The sequence below is a fragment of the Mauremys reevesii genome, linkage group 5, assembly GCF_016161935.1.
Source record: "Mauremys reevesii isolate NIE-2019 linkage group 5, ASM1616193v1, whole genome shotgun sequence".
In the NCBI taxonomy this organism is placed as follows: domain Eukaryota; kingdom Metazoa; phylum Chordata; order Testudines; family Geoemydidae; genus Mauremys; species Mauremys reevesii.
This window is the reverse complement of record NC_052627.1, coordinates 132266635-132288889: the sequence shown is the minus strand read 5'-3', so window position 1 is coordinate 132288889 and position 22255 is coordinate 132266635. Positions and strand designations below refer to the sequence as shown.

General features: G+C 44.7%; 1 protein-coding gene across 9 annotated transcripts in view; it reads left to right on the top strand.

Moving 5' to 3' along the window:
- Positions 1-22255, top strand: part of SLC4A11 (solute carrier family 4 member 11) — a 257410-nt gene that overhangs the window by 179183 nt on the left and 55972 nt on the right. For all 9 annotated transcript variants that reach the window (XM_039540269.1, XM_039540263.1, XM_039540262.1 and 6 more), the window contains 3 exons: positions 4621-4744; positions 9890-10096; positions 19374-19458. In XM_039540269.1, the coding sequence (XP_039396203.1) occupies positions 4621-4744; positions 9890-10096; positions 19374-19458 (416 nt within the window). The remainder of the gene's footprint in view (positions 1-4620; positions 4745-9889; positions 10097-19373; positions 19459-22255) is intronic.

Here is a 22255-nt window from a genome sequence, read left to right as displayed (position 1 = left end):
AGTGACCTATTCATTTCTAGTAGGTTTACTTAACTATCCTATTGCAATAACCTAGTCACTCCCCTCTGCTGCTGTATTTGAATGGGTTTCCTATAGGCAAAAGTCTTAATACTCGGTTAACTCTTAGAGCTATCCAATCAACTATTTTGGTTTCTAGCTCCAAAATCCACATGCAGTACAAGGAATTGTGTAACTAACTGTGTAAATTGTTTTTTGTGCTAAGAAATTAAGATTGCAGCCCTTAATTGGAAAACTTTTCAACAACGAGACTATAATTTGCTGTTCATCAGCATGGTAGCCTTTTAGAACAGGCCTTGGTTAACTTTATTTTGCAAGTTCTCCCATTTTGACTTATCTAGTATTCCTTAAAGGAATACTAGATAAGTTTTTAAAAAAAAAATGTAAATCTGAAAAGTTTCCAAAAACCATTTGGAATAAATCAGATAAAATTGAATATATTTTTAAAGAATCCATCAGTGAGTCATTGACTATGAACTAAGCATAAAATAACTCATTTGGATGAGTTATCGTAACATAGAGCAAATCCCATGGGCGTACATGGCACTATTCTGGCTTAGCACAAGGAAGTTATCTTGTTCTGGTTCAAGAAGCTATTGGCTTTTAACATGCATTCTGACTTGGCAGAACAGTGTCATTATTTCATTGCTGGGCATTGTCTTGTTTTTCACTGACAGTCCCACAAGGGAATTGTTGATGTCAGTCTGAGTGTCATTCCAGTGTCATGGCTCATGTTTAATGTGAGATTTTTCTTTTTGGTTCATATCATCTCCTTGCTTTTATTCCATCTTTTTCCATCAACCACTTCAGCTCTTTCATCAATTCACTGGCTTGTTGGCCCGGTATCCACAATGGTGTCCTGGCAGGAAGAAACTTCTACGTTACTGAAGGCTATTTTGTAAAGAGAATCTAACCAGTATCAACTGTTAATCCCGGTCCCTGACTCAATAGGCATGACCTCTTCTTCTAATCATATTACATCCATACAATGGTCACCATTTAGACAAAGTCAACAGTTACCCCACCCCAGTATATACCATAATTGTTCCCTATTCTAAGTCTACCATAATGTGTTTACTCTTGATATATGTTGACTTTTTGATGGTGACCACTGAAATTTTGCGTGTACATCAAACTTGTAAGCTTTGTACTGAAAAGTGAGAGAGCTGCAAGTGTGTGTATATATATGAGGAAGAAGTTGAATGCAAATATTTTGCCTGCAGTCAATGCCTACAATAATTTATTCAGCTAATGATGGTTAGGTTGCGTGGCAGTGGAAGATTGCTGGGTGTGTGTTTTGCCTGAAGAAAATTAAAACTTTCAAAAGGCTTGGAGCCATCAAGCTCTGCACGTTGTTGTCCAAGAAGCTGCATGATCTTACTATTGTTAATCATCTTTCTCCGACATATAGCCTCCTGTAGATTGGAATGCACAAATGTAGTATCATGTTTCAAATTGGGCTCTGATCTTGCATTGAGAAGCATATGCACCTGCGCAGAGCCCCAAGCATGCCTTAATGTAAGATCAGGACACTGTATCGTAGGCAACTTGGAACAGCGATAGTGTTGTCTTAAGCATTTGTTCAGCACTTTGCCCAATTTGGCCATGATCCTGATTGAGGCCTTTGGCCACTGCCGGAATACAAATAATAACTTTCAGAACTCCAGGCGAATCTTCCTTTTTAAAGAACTGCGTTAATCACTGAGCTCAAAGGCTAAGGAATGAAAGTGTTGACTCAGTGAGCAAACGGAGCAGAATACAAGAGGGTAGATTTTTGCCAACAGTGGATTAACTGTTCACCTCTCCGTTCATGCATGAGGTTTTACCAATTAATATGGGTGAAGGTAAGATGACCTAAGATGATGGACAACTTGACAGATATCCTGTCAGTCCCAAAGCTCTAGAAAGTCCATGTGCTTACCCCAGCTATCTTGCTGAATTGAAACCCACAATTGACAACACAAAATGATTTGGGTACATTCAGGCTCACCCACCTCAGTGGCTCTAGATTAGATTAAGATTGATTTCAGTTTGCTGCAAATTGTTGAATTCACTTTTAACTCTGTTTTCATTTGGTCCCTGTTGGAAAGGCTTATAGTAGATTGTTACCAAATGTCCATTAGTAACTGTAACCTTCAAATAATTGCCACTCAAGAAAAGACTGCATATAAACAGATTGAAAAGTGTATGGATGCATGCACAGAACTTTGAATAGGTTTATTTCTATCCCAAGGGTATGTGTGGATTTTCTGTTATGAGTCTGATTCACGTAAAAAAGGGGAAGAAAGGGAATGTGACTAATACAGTATAAAGATGTGAAATCCTGCACCCTTCCATATATTCCATATTGTGCAAATAATAAAAGGAATGTAACCATCCCTTGCATCAAAATAAGCATGTCTAACAATAGCCTGTCAGGTTGTTAGTTTGCATAAATCAAGTAACTTAATTATCATTGTCCATCAAAAACCTATTCACTAGTAAAATGCCCCATATGGATACACTTACAAGCTAACTTTTCAGACCTGTATGGAAGAATTATTAATTCAGCTCTGGTCTGCACATCCCCTTCTCTCCAAGTTGTTCAGGGACTGCTATTGATATGTCATTTAAGTTGAAAATTAAGGTGATAAACTATGTTAAGAGAAAGGAAAAGAGAGACTGGACCAAAGTACTGAAGCCCTGTCCACATCCTTTAATTGCCAATCGTTAATTTGGCAAATATTCACCTGAAAAAAGCAATGATGACAAAAACAACAAGGATTCAGGTGGCACCTTAAAGACTAACAGATTTATTTGGGCGTAAGATTTAGTGGGTAAAAAATCCACTTCTTCAGATGCATGGAGTGAAAATTACAGATGCAGGCATTATTATACAGACACATGAAGAGAAGGGAGTTACCTCACAAGTGGAGAACCAGTGTTGACAGGGCCAATTCGATCAGCGTGGATGTGGTTCACTCCCAGTAATTGATGAGGAGCTGTCAATTCCAGGAGAGGAAAAGTTGCTTCTGTAATGAGTCAGCCACTCTCAGTTCCTATTGAAGCCCAAATTAATGGTGTTACATTTGCAAATGAATTTTAGTTCTGCAGTTTCTCTTTGAAGTCTAGTATCAGAGGGGTAGCCGTGTTAGTCTGGATCTGTAAGAAGTGGGTATTCACCCACGAAAGCTCATGCTGCAGAACGTCTGTTAGTCTATAAGGTGCCACAGGATTCTTTGAAGTCTGTTTCTGAAGTTTTTTTGTTCAAGTATGGCTACTTTTAAATCTGTTATAGAACGTCCAGGAAGATTGAGGTGTTCTCCTACTGCCTTTTGTATGTTAGTAATGATGATAACAGTAACATAATCTTGCTGATATTTATTACATTAAAAATAATGTAAACTCTCGTTGCAAAATCAAGCACTGCAATTAGGATGGAGTATCAGAGTTGTGTGCTATTCACCCAAGCAGTGAAATTATTATGCATTATCTGCCACTGTGTTTGTAAAGAGCTGTAAAGTGTATTAGCAGAATAATTAGCTGTGGTTTTATTGGTAAGTGTGATGGTGTTATCCGATGTCTGGCATAGACTTGGTGTGTGATGTTGGACAAGTCACCTTGCTTTGCCTCAGTTTCCCCCCTGGTAAAATTGTGAGAATTATGGCTACCCGCCTTTCCAGCATGTTGTGGTAGCTGAAGTAAACAGCGAAGAGAAACTACTGCTCTTTTGTGATGCCCCCAAATGGCTTCCATGTTTTAATAAAAAACGTTTTGTTTTTAACATTAGAAATGTCAGGTTCTGGCTTTTCTTTATTGGAAGTCTTGTCAGTCTTTGAAAGATCTAAGTGACTGCTTAATTCTTCAACAACTTTCCTCTCCTCTCTCATGGACCTGGGAGATTTCCAACTCAAGTTTCGTCACTGAGCAATGATGTCACCGTTTTGGTCCTCTGAAGGCTGTCTGACTTGTCCAGCAAAAAGAGGGAGGTCAGGACCTGATATTTGTAATGTATTTAAAAATAATCCAAACCAACCAAGCAGGGAGGGGAAAACCTCTTGAAAACAAAAACAAATATTGAGGCATCTGCTAAAGAAGGAATGAGAGAGAGGGAGAGAAGCAGTTTATTGGCTTTTATCCTTAAATTGTTTGCAACAGCACTTTGAGACCTCTGGATGAATGGATCTACGGAAGTGCAAAGTACTATCTGTTCATTATTCTTTATTAAAATAAAGGAGGAGCCCTCTAGCTAGACCTCTGTGCAATACTGAAAATTTAGGGCAAGTTTCTTTATTGATTTACTGCTATTATATAACAGCTGGGACAGATGAAGCAAAGTAAGGCCCCAACCCTTGCCAGCTACTCCGTGAGCCGGGCCCTGCTGTCACCGAGTGCCTTTCCCACTGAGCAGCTCTCAGGATCAAGGCCTAGAAAGGAAGGAAAATCAGTGCCATTAAAATGCCATTTTTGTCTTTTTACAAACAATGTTTAAGCCACCTGTTTTCACCCATGTATATTGTATCATCGCTAGAACGGGAATATTTAAAACCTTCATTTGACGGAAGGGAGAGTGTCTCGTGTATTGTCAAACCTAAGCCATAATATTTCCATCTCACTTGACAGTTGCACTATAAAGTCTCTTCAGCGACGTCATGTTTGCATCAGCCGCCTGGAGAGGCCTCAGAACTGGGGGGAGAACTCCTGTGAAGTGAGATTTGTCATCTTGGTTCTTGCGCCTCCTAAAATGGTGAGTGTTTCTCCGTCATTCACTCTTGATGCCTCAGAATGCTTTTCTGATAGTTCTCTTGTGGAGCTCTACCGGGGTGCACGACCACCCATTTTCTAGATGCAGGAGGAAGAGAGCAGGACTGAGGTCACCACAGTGGGTTGTCTGCCAACATCTCCTTCTGACTCAGCAGTGAGCACAAGGTATAAAATTATGACAAATGACTTTCCGGTTCCCCAGGCTCCTGCAGTCTCATGATGGAGCAGAATGGCTTCCTATCTAGCACTGGAGCCGGAGCCTGGCATGGTCTGTAAGTCTGACTATGACTGATCTCGTATCATAGCTCTTGCCTCAATGTGTAGCCTATACCAATAGGTTATTTGCTAGGTAAAGCATGGGTATAAGTTAAGGCAGTAATGTAATGAGCCTGCAAGGCCTGTAAGACAATAGCTTAGCTAAACAAGGCCTAAGGTTCAAAAGCCCTAGCATAAGCAGCTAACCAGAAGTAACCCTAGATTGGTGAAACTCAGACCTCAGTGGTTCTTGAACCAAATTAGCAATCAGCACTATCCAAAAGAGCCTCAGTTGTGTGAATTCTTTGTTTTATTTACTCTAGTATTATAGATTCATATTTAAACAGCATGACAGGAAGTCTATATTATTTGCACAGCAAATAAGTTAATAACTTACTGAGCAATTATTAACTTGCATTAACATAGTAAAAGCATCCGGATTGGTTATTAACTTAGACTGGTTAATTGAATCACACAGTGTTTTAATATTATGGGCTGCAAAGAGCGACAGGAGACACTCAAGAGCCACTTGCAGCTTTTGCGCCCCGGTATCACTGCCCTAGATCACAATATAGAACGCTGTAATGACTAAACCGCAGACAGGTAACCACAAGATGCTAGGTTAGCCCAAGATGGTATATTTTAAGGTGGTAACCTCCGCTGATGTCTGGCCACCAGTGTGCCATGGTAACTAATTGACGTACGCGCTAATAAGTGTGAGGTAAAAGCTCTCTTAACCTATGGGAGAAGGGCATGCCAAGCTTAGGAAGGTGAGGAGATGCAAGTAAGGAGAAGGGGAGGAAACCCCTCCTGAACATGCTTAGGCATAGGGGTGTCTGCGTAACATATTATAAAAGTGGTATCCAGGCCTGTGTGCCTTGGGAGATGCCAGGACGGTGAGTGGTGGTGATGAGGAAGTTGATGATAGTCATAGACTTTAAGGTCAGAAGGGACTATCGTGATTGTCGAGTCTGACCTCCTGCACAATGCAGGCCACAGAATCTCACCCACCCACTCCTGTAACAAACCCCTGACCTATGTCTGAGCTATTGAAATCCTCAAATAATGGTTTAAAAACTTCAAAGTGCAGAGAATCCTCCAGCAAGTGACCCGCCCCCCACGCTGCAGAGGAAGGCGAAAAAACCCCAGGGCCTCTGCCAATCTGCCCTGGAGGAAAATTCTTTCCCGACCACAAATATGACGATCAGCTAAACCCTGAGCATGTGGTCAAGACTCACTAGCCAGACACCCAGGAAAGAATTCTCTGCAGTAACTCAGATCCCAACCCATCTAACATCCCATCACAAGCCATTGTGTATATTTACCGCTAATAGTCAAAGACCAATCTCATTATACCATCATCTCCATAAGCTTATCAAGCTTAGTCTTAAAACCAGATATGTCTTTTGCCTCCACTGCTCCCCTTGGAAGGCTGTTCCAGAACTTCACTCCTCTGATGGTTAGAAGCCTTCATCTAATTTTAAGTCTAAACTTCCTGATGGCCAGTTTATATCCATTTGTTCTTGTGTCCACATTGGTACTGAGCTTAAATAATTCCACCTTCTTTTGGTTAGGCTAAACAAGCCAAGCTCTTTGAGTCTCCTTTCATAAGACAGGTTTTTTCATTCCTCAAATCATCCTAGTAGCCCTTCTCTGTAGCTGTTCCAGTTTGAATTCATCCTTCTTAAACATGGGAGACCAGAACTGCGCACAGTATTCCAGATGAGGTCTTGCCAGTGCCTTATATAACGGTACTAACACCTCCCTATCTTTACTGGAAGTACCTTGCCTGATGCATTCCAAGACCACATTCGCTTTTTTCATGGCCATATCACATTGGTGGCTCATAGTCATCCTGTGATCAACCAATACTCTGAGGTCTTTCTCCTCCTCTGTTACTTCCAGCTGATGAGTCCCCAACTTATAACAAAAATACTTGTTATTAATCCCTAGGAGGAAGTTAATGACTAACGCTTCAGGTTGTTCTGCAAGGGTAGCCTGAGTGTATGAGTGCACAGACACTCATTTGTTATGAGCTCTCTCTACCTGGTTGGGTTGGAGTGTGTGTAACTTTGCTAACTCTGTTAATAAGCCTGTTGCAGATACAGAAGGTTTTTCCTAAGTCTGAGTGTTGCAACCGTGCATGTTGGAGTTCCCACTGAACGGTAATTTTAATAATACTGGCCCTGATCTTGGGACGAAGACCTACCAAACCTCAGTGTGTTAATTGGAAATTCTTAGGTAATCAATATAATTAATATGCAATCAATAGATCAGGCAACAAATGCACCGTCATACGGGAGATCTGAGGTCACGTTCTACTTGAGGATCCCAATTGTTGGGCCAGCGGAGCTGAGGTTCTGAAGTGATGCACTTGTGGGGGCATGAACCAACTTGGGAACTGTGATACCCCCTGCTGGTTAAACTAGAAATCTGCACCTTTCTCCCACTTCAAGTTGTTTAGCCCCATTCTAGCCATATTGGGTCTGTCCACAGTGTAGAGGTGGCCTTTTGGAGAAGAGAGGATGATTCAGTACTTAACGCACTGGCCTGGGATTTGGGAGACCTAGGTTCAAATCTCTGGTGCACTGCAGACTGCCTGATCTTGGGCAATTCACTTAGGTCCATGTTTTAAAAGGTGTTGCTGAGCTCAGCATTACAATGCCTAACTGATTTGGAAGCCTGAGACTTTTTTTCAAAAGGATTTAGGCACTTAGGAGGCAAAATCCCCATTTGAAAATGAGACTTGGATACCTAAATCAGTTAGGCACCGCAATGCTAGGCGTGGCAATCCCAAAATATCTTTAAAAATCTGGGCCTTAATATCTTTGCCTCAGTTCCCCCTCTGTAAACGTGGGGATAATAGTGTTTCCCTATTTCCCAGGGGTGTGTGAGGAGAAATACATGAAAAATTGTGAGGTGCTCAGCTGAGGGTCATAGAAAGAGAGCTGATTTTTTTGAGCATTTATGTCCAGACTGATTCAGCAGTTTCTGCCTTAATTTTTGTTCATTTTTTATATAAAAATGCTTTTGGCACCAATCACATTGGTGTCTGAAAACTGTACAGACTAAAAACAAACATACGGATGTCGCCCATTGAATGCAGCAAACTGAGCCCACTCAGCTGTACTGATTTCATTTTTCAATGTATACAAACTGTGTATTCATATAGAGTCAGCAACGTGCTAAGGGAAACCCCGCTGCAGCAGGGAGCAGTGTCAGTGACTCAGTAGGGGACACTCTTCCCTCAGAGTCAGTACTGACCTCGGTACCCCATGGCGGTGGTGCAGAGAGTGATGCCGGTGGCTAGGGGGTGCTGGGCACTCCGCGACAGGTATGAAGATAACTCCCAAGGAGCACACGGTACAAGTGGACAGCGTACAAATAAAGGGAAGGGAATGGGAAGCATGTGACTGGTAAAGAAAAGCCATGGTTTGTGCTAGTCTATGATTTTTGTTGTGTTTTTTAAATGAATTTATCTACCAAGCCCTAAGTACATGCTGGGTACAGTTGCTAAAATAATAAACTCATTGACAATATCGAATTAAATCGCCTTGAGAAACTGTCTGAGAAATAGCATAAAATCCACACCCCAGTCTTTCCATGATGGTGAGGATGAAAAAACTGATTAGTTCTGACTTCCTTGCCTTGCCCTGAATCGATTTCCTTATCCAAACAGCGCTCTCTCCCCTCCTCGCTAGTAGTTGTGTTGGTGGCGGTTATTCTGGTGTGTATTACACTAGCCCCATCCGGAGCCCATTATGCAGTACAGTCATGAAGTAAAGAGCCCTGCCTCACAGATTTTACAATAAGTCTTAACTCCCTTCTGTCGATGTAGCAGACTTGCAGACCAAACTGGCTGAGAGCGCTCAACCTAGAACAAACAACTGCTGTCTCTAGATGTTTAAATCTACAAAGTGCTAGCGATACTGTCTCTGGTGATCTCGAGCAATGTGCAGGGTCTTTTTGATAGTTGGGACACAAACTCTCTCTGTAGGATTAAAATGAAGATGTTGTGCAGTGTGTGCAATCTAAAGTATTCTACATCTGTGCTCCTGAGTGGTGCATCGGAAGAGCCCTGAATGCTTTGCCAATGTTAATTAAAAAATCACCTGCCAATCTCACTTATCTAAATGACTATCAAAATTCACCACAAAATGAAAATATAAAAGCAATGATTATGTTTGTGTTATAGCCAAACGATACTGTTCCTGTGAGGCTTTGGAGCTCTTCAGGGGGAGAGCCTTTTTGGACTGTCTTGCTGGATTGGATAGTAGGGGGTGTTCAGCACATGAAGGATAGAGAGGGTTGAAGTATTGTGAAGTAATCCTAGGGTGGTTCCCCGCCCCCCCAAATATCTGTGAATATACTTCAGAAGTCACCTTAATCTGATGTTTCCTATGAGACTTGGTCACGGTAGTCTTTAACCTTCTGGATGTAACTTTCAAAACCTATGTCTTGTCTTTGAATCTAAAGTTCTACAGCAATTCATTGAGACGAACCTACAAATGACACATACCTAACATCGCAATGGACTTTGGATCAGTCTCCCAATGCTAAAATCATAATGTTGTGCTTGAGATTGCAATGCACAAACCAGTTCACCTTACAATATTCACCTGTAAGAAATGGTCTCTCAGCACCAAAGCCAGGCTGGAAGCATTTGCTTGCTCTTCCTGCCCTGATTTGCGTGTTTGTGCTAGCGGTGATTTCAGGGGAAGTGTGGAATCTTATGTTCTGGTCTTGACAGGCAGGTGAAGGAAGATTGGTGTTTTGGGTGGTATTTATTTTGTTTTGAAGTTTTTTACAGTTTTGAAACAATTTAAGAGTTTTTGTTATGATGCCTAATCTGCACATCATTTGTTTTCCTCAGAAAAGTACAAAAACTGCCACCGAAGTGGGCCGGACCTTTGCCACGATGTTTTCAGATATAACTTTTCGGCAGAAGCTTCTAGAAACAAAAACCGAAGAAGAGTTTAAAGAAGCCTTGGTACATCAGCGCCACCTGCTGACGGTGGTGAATCAGAGACCCTCAGCCGTGAACGAGGGACACAAAACACACAGCCACAAGCCGCTCAAGGTAGGGCGAGAAAAAATCTAAGTCCTGGTTTTCCACTGTTGTTTCTGTTTAAATAAAGTGCAGGAACCTGGTGATTATTCATGGGCTTGAATTAGCCCTAGTTATATATTAATGAGTTTATGCATCTCCGTCCTCAAAACAGACAACGGGGTTAGGTCTACACAGCTGCTGGGAGCGAATCCCACAGCCCAGGTTGACTGACTCACGCTATCAGGGCTTGGGCTAGTGCGCTAAAAATAGCCGTGTAGACGTCACTTTCACGGTTGGGCTTGGGTTCTGAAGCCCACCCTACTCCTTAGGCTTCAGAACCCGAGCTCCAGCCGGGGCAGGAATGTCCAAATTGCTGTTTTTAGCACACTAACGGAAGCTCCGCTAGACTTGCTCCCAGCAGCTGTGGAGAGACACCCTTTTTGTCACCGCCAGCTAGTTCTGCTCAAATGTTCTGGTTTCTTATGCCGTTTAACTGAATCTCTTTTGCAACAGTGAAAATAGGGTAAAAAGCACTATTGCCCCTTTTTAATACCTGAGAAATGCAATGAATCTTGTGTGTATATATATCTCCATGTAACAACTTCCCACTGAAAATTAAAGGAAAACCCTTCAAATGATCATGCTTAATGAGGGCTAGGATGGATGGATTATTGTAAATTGCCAAAGAGAGGCAAATGCACTTTAGCACCCTCAGTCGGGAAGATAGCAAGTCTGTCTCTGAAGAACCGTAATCTTTACTCGCGTGGTCATCACTTTGATCTGAGGGTTTCTTGGCTCTCCTGCAGACTAAAATCCCTTGGAAAAGTGGCATCTCTTAGCACGCATGCCACATCTCCGCTTTCTCTTCTGGAGCTCCCTTAATGTCATCCTTGCACCCTGTCTGTTCACACACAGGTTTTATTATCCAAGCTGAAAAGCTGCACATCTAAAAATAAATTGGTGCATGCCACTTCGAATCTCCTACTCTTTTCCCTAGACTACAAGTAATGTGAAGCTTTGAAACAGCCTACGGTGTTCAGAGTAGAAACTTTCAACACAAATCCATGTTCTGGCTGGTTTTCAGAGTTTAAAATATAATGGTTTAGGACTAAGTGAAGAGCACAAAGGGGGCAGCCTGCCTGCCCTTTCTTACCTTGATCCCAGTCCTCTGCATTTTAAGCACAGAATCCCTTCTTCCAGAGACAAGTCTATAGTAGGTGACTCCTGAGCTCATCTAAACCTCATTCACCCTGGGGTTCAGGTTTGCAGAACCAGTTTAAGCTGTCAGAGGGGTAGCCGACCTGTAGGAGAACACTTCAGCCTCCCTGGCCACACAATAGCAGATGTAAAGGTAGCCATCCTGCAGCAAAAAAAACTTCAGGACCAGATTTCAAAGAGAAACTGCTGAGCTTCAGTTCATCTGCAAAATTTGACACCATCAGCTCAGGATTAAACAAAGACTGTGAATGGCTAGCCAACTACAGAACCAGTTTCTCCTCCCTTGGTGTTCACACTTCAGCTGCTAGAAGAGGGCCTCACCCTCCCTGATTGAACTAACCTCGTTGTCTCTAGACTGATTCTTGACCGCATATTGATACCCGCCTCTGGAAATTTCCATTACATGCGTCTGATGAAGTGGGTATTCACCCACGAAAGCTTATGCTCCAATACGTCTATTAGTCTTTAAGGTGCCGCAGGACTCTTTGTTGATTCTTTAAGCTGGTTACAAGTGATTTGCAGCAATGTTTTCTTCCAGTGCAGGTTTAACCCTTTGATCCCTTTCCTCTGAAGCCATTTCTGTAAACACTGGGGCATGTCACAGTAGGAAACCACAGCCTCTGGGTGAAAAGTTTAACGAGACTGGGAGTATGTCTACGCTGGCAGAGTTACAGCCCCAGCAGTTGCAGCACCACTCAGAGTGCTGAAGGGAAACAGCTGTTGTGTGTTCACACTGTCAGCTGCCTGCGCAATAGCATGTTCACACTTGCGGTACTTGCAGTGGTATTCGGAGCAGTGCACTCTGGGCAGCTACCCCACAGAGCATCTCTTCCTCTTTTGCCGCTAAGAGTTGTGGGAAGGCGGAGGGGGCTGCGGGGCATCCTGGGTCCTATCCCAATGCCCCGTGATGCATTGCTTCACATCCCAGCAATCCCTGTGCTTCTGTCCACATTTGGCGCCATCTTTCAACAGTTTGTGTACTGTGTGCTCTGCCTCTCCGGGCTGCAGGAATGGATCCCCCACTGTTGACCAACATGCTGCTTGCTCTCACTAACACGTCACGAGTGGCAGTGGAGTTATTCCTTAAACTACAAAGGCAAGAGCAGTTCAACATTGATCTTATCATGCGTAGTAACTACGGCAAGAGATTGCTTGTGGCATTCACGGAGGTGCTGATTATAGTGGATTGCCACTTTTGGGTTTGGGAAACAAGCACTGAGTGGTGGGATCACATCATGGTGCACGTCTGGGATGACAAGCAGTGGCTGTAAAACTTTCGGATGAGGAAAGCCACGTTCATGGGACTGTATGATGAGCTCGCCCCAGCCCTGCAGTGCAAGGACGCGAGAATGAGAGCTGCCCTGCCATTGGAGAAGCGCTTGGCGATTGCACTGTGGATGCGGGCTACTCCAGACTGCTACCGATTGGTCGCCAACCAGTTTGGAGTGGGAAAGTCAACCATTGGACTGATGGAAGTGTGCTGGGCCATTAATCCCATCCTGCTCCGAAAGACCGTGACTCTGGGCAACGTGTGTGGCATTGTGGATGGCTTTGCACAAATGAGCTTCCTTAACTGTGGAGGGGGGATAGACGGCACGCACATTCCAATTCTGGCACTAGACCACCTAGAGACCGACTACATTAATTGGAAGGGGTATTTCTCAATGGTTCTCCAGGCGCTTGTGGATCACCGTGGGCTTTTCACAGACATTAATGCAGGCTAGTTCAGAAAGGTGCATGACACACGCATTTTTCGGAACACAGGCCTTTTCAGGAAGTTGCAAGCTGGGATTTTCTTCCTGGACCAGAAGATCACCGTAGGGGCAGTTGAAATGCCCATTGTGATCCTGGGAGACCCCGCCTACCCCTTAATGCCGTGGCTTATGAAGCCATACACGGGGCACCCTGACAGCAGCAAGGAGCGGTTCAACAACAGGCTGACAAGTGCAGAATGACTGTTTGACTGTGCTTTTGGCCGTTTAAAGGCCCGCTGGCGCTGCCTATATGGGAGGCTGGACCTGGCTGATGACAATATTCCTATGCTCATAGCCGCGTGCTGTACGCTCCATAGTATTTGTGAAGGGAAGGGTGAAGCTTCAGTCAGGGCTAGCCTGCTGAGGCTCAGCGCCTGGAGGCTGAGTTTGAACAGGCAGAGACTAGCTTGGGGCCATAAGGATCAGGGATGCCTTGAGGCAAAAATTTGAAGCTGAAAGCTACTAAAATTTGTTGTTGTGCTCGAGAGTGCAGTGCTTGTAATGCTAGGACAGGGATGGGCAAACTATGGCCCGCGGGCCAGATCCGGCCCTTCAGGGCTTTGGATCCAGCCCGCGGGATTACCCCTGGTGGTGCTGCGGGCCCGGCGCTGCTCTCAGAAGCAGCCCCCGGACCAGGAGGCAAAGGGCTCCATGTGCGCACGCAGAGCCCTCTGCCCACCCCCCCCCAGGGGCCGCAGCACTTCCTGGAGTGGCATGGGGACAGGGCAGGCATGCAGGGAGCCTGCCCTGGCCCTGGTGTGCGCCACTGCCACCCCGGAGCCACTTTAGGTAAGCGGCACCAGGCTGGAGCTCAAACCCCTCCTGCCCCCCACCCCCCAACTTCCTGCCCTAAGCCCTCTCCCTGTACCTCGCACCCCTCCTCCTGCACCCAACTCCCTGCCCTGAGCCCCTTTCTGCACTTCTGTGCATTCCAACCACCTGCCCTGAGCTCCCTGCTGCACCCTGCACCCCGTGCACCCCAACTCCCTGCCCTGAGCCCCGTCCTGCACTCCGCACCCCTCCTGTACCCCAACCCCCTTCCCTGAGCCCCCTCTTACACTCTGCACCCCTTCTCTGCCCCAATCCCTTGTCCTGAGCCCCTTCCTCCACATCCCACACTCCACCCCCCCTGCCCCGGCCCTGCATACAATTTCCTCACCCAGATGTGGCCCTCGCCCCAAAAAGTTTGCCCACCCCTGTGCTAGGAGGTGATTATGATTGGTGCAGATGATGCACTGTGAAGGTGTAAGAAAATTGCCTGTTGCTTTGTAGGGCTCTGTTTGCTTTCAATTAATGGAATAAAGATTGCTTTCAAACCAAAACAATTCTTTTATTAAAAAAACAACAACCGGAGAGAGACAGACAAAAAAACGCACTGAGGGGGATCGGGGAAGGGAGGGTCCCAGGACTGTTAAAGATTTGTGTATGTCCAGGTGTCATATGCAACCTTCTCCTTTGGAGTACAATGCAGCAGGTACTGTACTTCAGCAGGGCTAAATTGCAGAGGGCTGGGTGTTGAGTGCAGTGAGTACTGGGAGTCTGCAGTGCTGGACTGTGAGTGGGGAGGAAATGCTGCGGGTAGAGACTAAAGCCAGGGCGCTGATAACAGTGTGTTGGAGGTGTCTGAGGAGTGCAGGGGAAAGAGTTTTGCGACAGCGGCTGCAGGAGAGGGCAGGCGCAGAGCTGCTTGGTTTGCAGTGCTGGTGCACCTGGAGCGTGTCTGCTCAGCGTTCCATAATGTTTAAGAGCCGCTCCATGGCTTCGTTCTGGCGTGCCACGTTCTCCTTTCGGTCCCTCTTCTTGCTGTCCTGCCATTCCTTCAATTCTTGATTTCCGGCCGCGGAGTGCGTCAGGACATCACGCAGAAAGTCCTCTTTAGTTCTTCGTGGCCGCTTTGTAATTCTGCGCAGACCTTCAGACAGCGTTAACATAGAGGGAGGCTGGGCTCCCAAGGTCATATTTATGAAGCCAAAATGCAACGTTTTACAGAAGCAGTATTGGTTGCAACACGCAGACCACTGATTTAAAACACAGCCACTATTCACATACCTGTCACTAACCAGCTGACCCCAGGCAAGCACACATGAGCCACAAGACCCCCAAAATGGTGAGTAACCGCAGGGGCAGGGGAAATCAGTGTTCCAGGACCATACTGTACACTGGGCGTGTGGCTCTTGGAGAGAGGCAGTATAGGGGGGTGGGGGGGGAGGGCTTATAATCATTCCTGTCCCCACATTTTCCACAGGCTGTGTTCATTATGGAAGATATCTTGCTGATGAGGGGTGAGCAGGGAATCAAGGGAGGGTCTTCGAGGCCTGGTCTACACTAAGGGGCGGGGTCAATGTAAGATACGCAACTTCAGCTATGTGAATAGCGTAGCTGAAGTCGAAGTATCTTATTTCAACTTACCTCCCGTCCTCACGGCGCAGGATTGACAGCCGCGGCTCCGCTACCGCCGCTCGCTCTGGTGGAGTTCCGGAGTCGACGGGAGCACGTTCAGGGATCGATATATCACGCCTAGATGAGACGCGATATATCGATCCCCGATAAACCGATCGCTATCTGGCAGGTAGTGTAGACATACCCCAAGACTGTAGCTTCCACCCTGGCCCTTATGCAGCTCACCTGTATGTAGCAATGCCCCCCCACCCCACCCCAGCAGAGTGGCGTGGGAAAGTTAACCTTAATGGGGCAAGAAACAAAGCAGCTCTGCCAAAGAACCAGCGGCAGCGGATTGCCCAGTATCTCCATCAGAGTTTCCTGGAGATCTCTGAGGCAGATTACTGTGAAGCGAGGGAATCAATCAACAGCCTGTTCCGCCGCTCAGACTAGGCACGTGGTGCTACGCGCATCATACAGACACAATCCTGCTTTCTGCAACCCTCCTGCACACAACAAGTTGCTTCAGCAATTCCCAAAATCAAAGCCATTTACCAAGGCTAATCCGTGAAGGATTAATTAATCCCTGAAGGAGCAATCCTAGAGGTAGGAGAAGGACAGAGTCACAATCACAAAAGGAATAATTGGAGTTAGACAGTGTGTGTGGTGATGGTGTCTAAATGGAGTGTCCACCTTAAGACTTGACCAGGAAGAGGTCACCGGAGACCTCGGTGAGAGCCAAGGGTAGGATGGAGAAACCAGCTCAAAGAGGGTCTAGGATGGAATTAAAGGGGCAGCAGTTACAGATGGTGTTTGATGAGCTTGGAGATAAAGGGGGGAAGGGGCAGTAATTGGAGGGGGTGACTTTTTAATAATGAGAGAGCCCAATTCATGTTTATGTGGTGAGGGGGAAGGAAACTTCAGGCGACTGAGAGGATAATGAGAAGGGTGCAGGTAAAGGAGGTGAGGACCCAGGGGAATTTGGAAGTCACTGTTTAGGGAGTGAGGGCTTCTTTCTATTCTCCGTCTTGGCCATCCATGTGAAATCACTGGTACTGCTGTTATGAGGGTATTAGAGACCAGAAGGGACTCAAGACGCTGATTTGAAGTTAGAAGTATAATTTTAGCTGAACAGAGATCTCAAGATGGTTATGGAGAAGAAGGGGATCAAGAGCCCTGATAAACAAGCAGGAAACCGGGATTATGACTAGCCCAAAACTTATAGGCATGTAAGTAGGCTGGCTTTGTGTGTGTGTGTCCTAGAGAAACATACATACACTACCAACAAAAACCACAATTTTAGTTTCCCCGATAAATGTTTTAAAAGTAATAGTTTCATTTCCTTTGGGCAGCTGTTGTGTGTGCGATTGTCCACTGTGACATTTTAGCCAACCAAATAGCCCAGTGATAATGTTCTTCATTCAAGTAATATGGAGAGAGGCACACAAATCTGGTGTTTCTGCTCATTTATTCCAAATTTTTCCTTAATTCACTGCATGTGTAATTTTTTTCCTTTTAATTTGTTCCTTCTATGCTGTCGCCACCACTAGCACCCAGATCAACCTCCATTCATGTGCATGAAGGCTGCCGGGGCAGGCACTGAGTTAGCAGCTTGTGCCAACCACGCACATGGGTGCAGTCATTTTCTCTTTCTCCCGTAAGGGTAACCATTCTGATGGTTGTTCTCCTGTGCTTGCTATGGCAAGATGAGTAAACATACTCCTCATTAAAGCAACTGTGATTCTCCGTCTGACCTGTGCCTTTGGGAATGTTTACGTCTAAAAATATTAGCCTTTTACAATACGCTCAAATGTTTCTATCAGAGGGTTTGGGGTTTTTCAGTTCATATTTCCCTAGTTGTTTAGACCACAAACAAGGTGCTAGAGTTCAAACCTCCAACACAAACAAGCAAGAGATCTTTAAAAGAAGGCTCAAAATAAAGTCCCGTGGACACACAGCAGTAGTACACGTGTGCCAGCACCATGCCAAGAGAAACAGGCAGTTGACCAAGTAGCTGAAGGCCAATGAGAAAAGTAATGAAGAATACACAGAAACTGAGCTTGTGGGGGATCCCTTTAGATTATACCTGATTTGGGAAAAGTCCCAGTTTTCAGCTCAGCTGTGATCTCTTTCCACTCAATAAGTGATTCCATTCCATGTGAAATGGGTGTGGAGTTCCGTCGTTTGCAGTCAAGTCAATGCCACGTGGAAACCAATCCCTGGTGAATGTTTTATACTGAGTTAAATGCATGTAACTGATTTTCAGTGTTGCAGCATTAAAACTTTCCTTTCAAACACACAACTTCCACCCAGCCTTTCACAGATGAATAGTCAACCAAAGGGGAAAGCGGATAAATCTGCACCTCTTTGAGATGGAGCCACCATCTGGTTAATTTGTGTATGTTATGTCTCCAAATTGTATTGAGTCTCTCATTTAGACTGTAAGCAATGTGGTCAGGGACTGTATTTTCTGTGTGCAGTATTGCAACAAACGTACTGTTGGCTCTTTTCAAATAAGACCCTTGTAGCCATTAGAGTTCGAAATAACAGCAGGGTTGAAAGATTTTGCACCTGAACTATTGTGTGGTGTTTTATGCTCTGCGTTGGCAAGGCTAGCAAGAGAAATGAAGTGCTTTAATTGTTAGATGATTTAGGTTTTTGGAAGGAACTGAATCAAATTTCTCATTTCATGGTTCAAGGAGCCAAATCTATTACGTTCTGCTGGCTCTTTACAAAAGTGCAGAAGTGTGGAGGTTGTTTTTTTTAAAAACAGCAGAGACGTATTCAACTCTAACAAGTTGCTTGTTGTAATAATATTGCCCACTCTCAATTTTATCATGATTCTCTCAATGTTCGGTGTTTTTCTTAAAGCTCCAGCTTCTGGAATTAGAAGGCTGCAAGAGAATCTCATTTTTTAAAACAAAGGAGGCTTCTAGCCCCGTGGTTGCAGAAAAAAGCCCGATAGCGGAAAGCTATTGCATCCTAAAAATACCAGAAGCAAATAAAAAGAGCTTAATATTTATTTTTTAAAAAGCCATGAGATTTAAAAAAAAAAATCAGTCTTATGATGGGGAGAGTGGGGGGCGCTAATGATTTTTGAACTTTGGGGGTTGGCAAAGTCAGGCATGACCTCTGTTATTGGAAGCAGTTTATCTGATGCAAAAATAGTTTGGGTCCTTCAGATTTACTGGCCTGGATCATCTAGTTGGATGGAGACCTAGGGAAGTGGACTTTGTGGGAGGAAATCCCCCAGTCCCTTCTTTTGGAGACTCGCCACATCATCCCTTTTGGGTAGGAGTTTGTATGGAAAAGGCTGCAGAACCCACCCCAAACCTGCAAAATCCTGAGATCTACAGGAGGCTAGGTTGTCCATTTGGAGGCTTGTGCCTTACTCGGCATTGGCTGTAGCCCCTGGGCTAGGCACCTAAACTCAGTCCCTCTTTCTCTCCCCTCACCTCGGTAACATGGCTCCATCAGAGCCTCCCTATTACCACAGCAGCCTCCAGAATCAATTTCCCCGTCTGTGAAATGGGATGAAAATAACTGTCAAGTATCAGAGGGGGAGCCGTGTTAGTCTGGATCTGTAAAAAGCGACAAAGAGTCCTGTGGCATCTTATAGACTAACAGACGTATTGGAGCATGAGCTTTCGTGGGTGCATCCGACGAAGTGGGTATTCACCAATGAAAGCTTATGCTCCAATACATCTATTAGTCTATAAGGTGCCACAGGACTCTATGAAAATAATTGTGTCTCACGGAAGGGTTACAGTGCTTTGGACTATGTAAATTGCTATAGATGTGCTAACTGTTTATTTTTATTATTACAAAGTCTGGATCTGAATGGCCCATTCAAAACAATTAGTTTTAAGTGCCTATCAGCACTGAATAAGGAGGTTAATCTTTTTAACAATACACGAGCCTTTAAACTGACACAACATTTCCTTCCTTTCTTTTAGTTGCATGAGTTTTTCAATGTTGGCAAGGGAATATTTGATGACATAGCACGAAGATTTCCAGTGTACGCTTTGGACTTCACTGATGGTAGGTTGGCCAATGTTTATAGAAGCACTGGCCTGCTTTTAATTCTTGTGATATGATGTCCTGTTTACAATGTGAATTGAATATGTTCTTTGATATCTCTATTGGCCCTTTTTATTGAAAAGAAATCCGGGATAGAAACCTATAAATAATTTCTGAACTGACATGATTTAAGGACTTGAGAAATTTGCAACATTCTCTTCTTAATGAAGATGTTTGTTTTGAGCTAAATTAATTCCCCATTAAATTGTATGTTGATGATTACATTGATTTATTGTTGGTAAGGAACGTGAATGAAAATTGATCATAAACTAATCAGTTTTAATTGGTACAGTACACTCCCCTTCTGCTGCTGTCTGTGTAAGCCAGCCATCGCTATCCAGAGATGGATGTTGAGCACTGTTACAAATTGAAGTTATGGGCGTCTCAGCAAGATGTCTTTTACAAACAATGTGGTCTCATTAAGGTTCATAAGCAATACAGAGAAGCATAGGGCTATAGGCCAAACTAGTTGTTATACTAGCGTTTAACTACCTGGTTTTATTATTATAGTAGCGTCAATCATAATTTGTAAATGGTCATGAAATTGTATCTGGTATAATTGGCACTAGTGTGACCACTGTTGGAATACTATGTCCGGTTCTGGCGTCCACAGTTCAAGAAGGACGTTGATACATTGGAGAGAGTTCAGAGAAGAGCCACGAGAATGATTAAAGGATTAGAAACCTGCCGTATAGTGATAGACTCAAAGAGCTCAACCTTCAATCTGTTAAAATAAGTAAATTAAGGGATGACTTGGCTACAATCTGAATACCTACAGGGGGAACAAATATTTAATAATGTAGCAGTGAAAGATACAATGCAAACCAATGGCTAGAAGCTGAAGCTAAACCAATTCAGGTGGCACATAAGGTGTACATTTTTAACAGAATAACCACTGGATTCTCCATCACTGACAGTTTTTCAGCCAAGATTGGATGTTTTTCTAAAGGATCTGGTTTAGGAATTATTTTGGGGAAGTTCTATGGCCTGTTTTATACGGAGGGGGGCAGACTAAACAATGGTTCCTTCTAATCTTGAAATCTATGAAAAAACACGCATTTTTGGGAGTCTACAACTGTTGTAAAAACTGTCTCAGGACAGAACCTTGGCATACAAAGCCTCCGACCAACAGCAGTTTTTATATTCTATTCGCTGGTTTTGAGATCTAGGAGTAATGGAAGTTTTAATTTATTACGTAAATTGATTTGGGGGTTCATCTAACTCAAACAACTCCACATGTTACAGTGAAAGGTGCCAAATGATGTGTCCTGTTAGAACAGGATGGAGACTTCCTTACATTCCCATAGAGTCAGTGTCCCAAAGTTTGCTGCCCCACAGGAAGCTCTGGCCTTCTGCCAGCAGGAGGGTCACAAAAGCTGACTGGCGATTGAAAAAAATAATTTTTCAAATATATTTTGCAGTTTGTGAATGGCGCAAACTGGGGGAGCCAGATTTTGCAACCGCAGGGCTGATGGGCCGTTAGTGATGGGCTGGGAGAGCAAGTCTGCTCCACGCTCACCTGGCAGCAGCTGCTCCTGTCCCACAGGGCAGGGCCCAGCTCCCCACTCCGGGCATTGCAACCTGGCGCGCATGGGGTCGTAGCACCATTCAGGTTTGGCCCAGCCAATCATGTGAGTCGGTGGCATTGCAACATGCAACGCGGAGTCTGGGTCACGGCGCTCCCGTGTGCCAGGGCACAACACCCAGAGTGGGGAGCCAGGCAGTGGGGGCTCGCTCTCCAGTCCCGTATGAACATTGGTGTCATGCCCCTTCTTTTGTCCATTTTGTAATATGCTTGAAAAGTCACCTCGACGCAGGGCGGTCAGCCCCGAGCCCTCCTGTTAGCTCCCAACGCTGAGGGCAAGGAACTTTTTACCTTCTGCACTGCCATTCTGCTGGGCTGAGTGAAATGGGTCTAGTTTCCTTTATCCTCCATGTGCTCCATACCCAGTTGTGCCTGAGTGCTGAAGGTGTCTCCTGGCTCTGAGACGACCATAACTGTTCGGCAGCTGCTAAATGTTTACAAGGTGGTGAAAGGACAGAGTTTCAGTCTTTTCTAGATTGATGCAAGTGGGGACAAACCCTTAGAGCTCAATTTTCAGAGTGTATCGTATGAGCCAATTGTGCACAAAGATGTGCAGAGAAAATTATTTCCAGAAGTGGAGCTCAAATGCCTAGTGCAGCTAAAATAAAAATCATTTCTTTGCATATGCATTTTTGTGTTTGTCTGGTGGATGGGGAGATAAATTATCAGAGTTATGACCCCAGCTTTACCTGTGACTTGCTGTGTGACCATGGGCAAGTCACTCCATCTAAGGTAATAAAGGTAATAATTGGAGATATACCAGTCTCCTAGAACTGGAAGGGACCTTGAAAGGTCATTGAGTCCAGCCCCCTGCCTTCACTAGCAGGACCAAGTACTGATTTTGCCCCAGATCTCTAGGTGGCTCCCTCAAGGATTGAACTCACAACCCTGGGTTTAGCAGGCCAATGCTCAAACCACTGAGCTATCCCTCCCCCCCTCTCTCCACGCCTGGTTCCTCACATGGTATTGTGAGGATAATATTAGCATTTGTAAAGCCCGCAGAGTGCCTTGGATGGAAAGTGCTGGAGGAGTACTATGCAGTGTGTAGCTTACTACAATGATCCATGCCTTTGTCACCTTAAGACTAGACTATAGCTGCTCACACTACCTGGGATGACTCAAGGGCCACCCTGTAACTGCATCGGGGTAGCACACAGGCAGGAACCCATCATC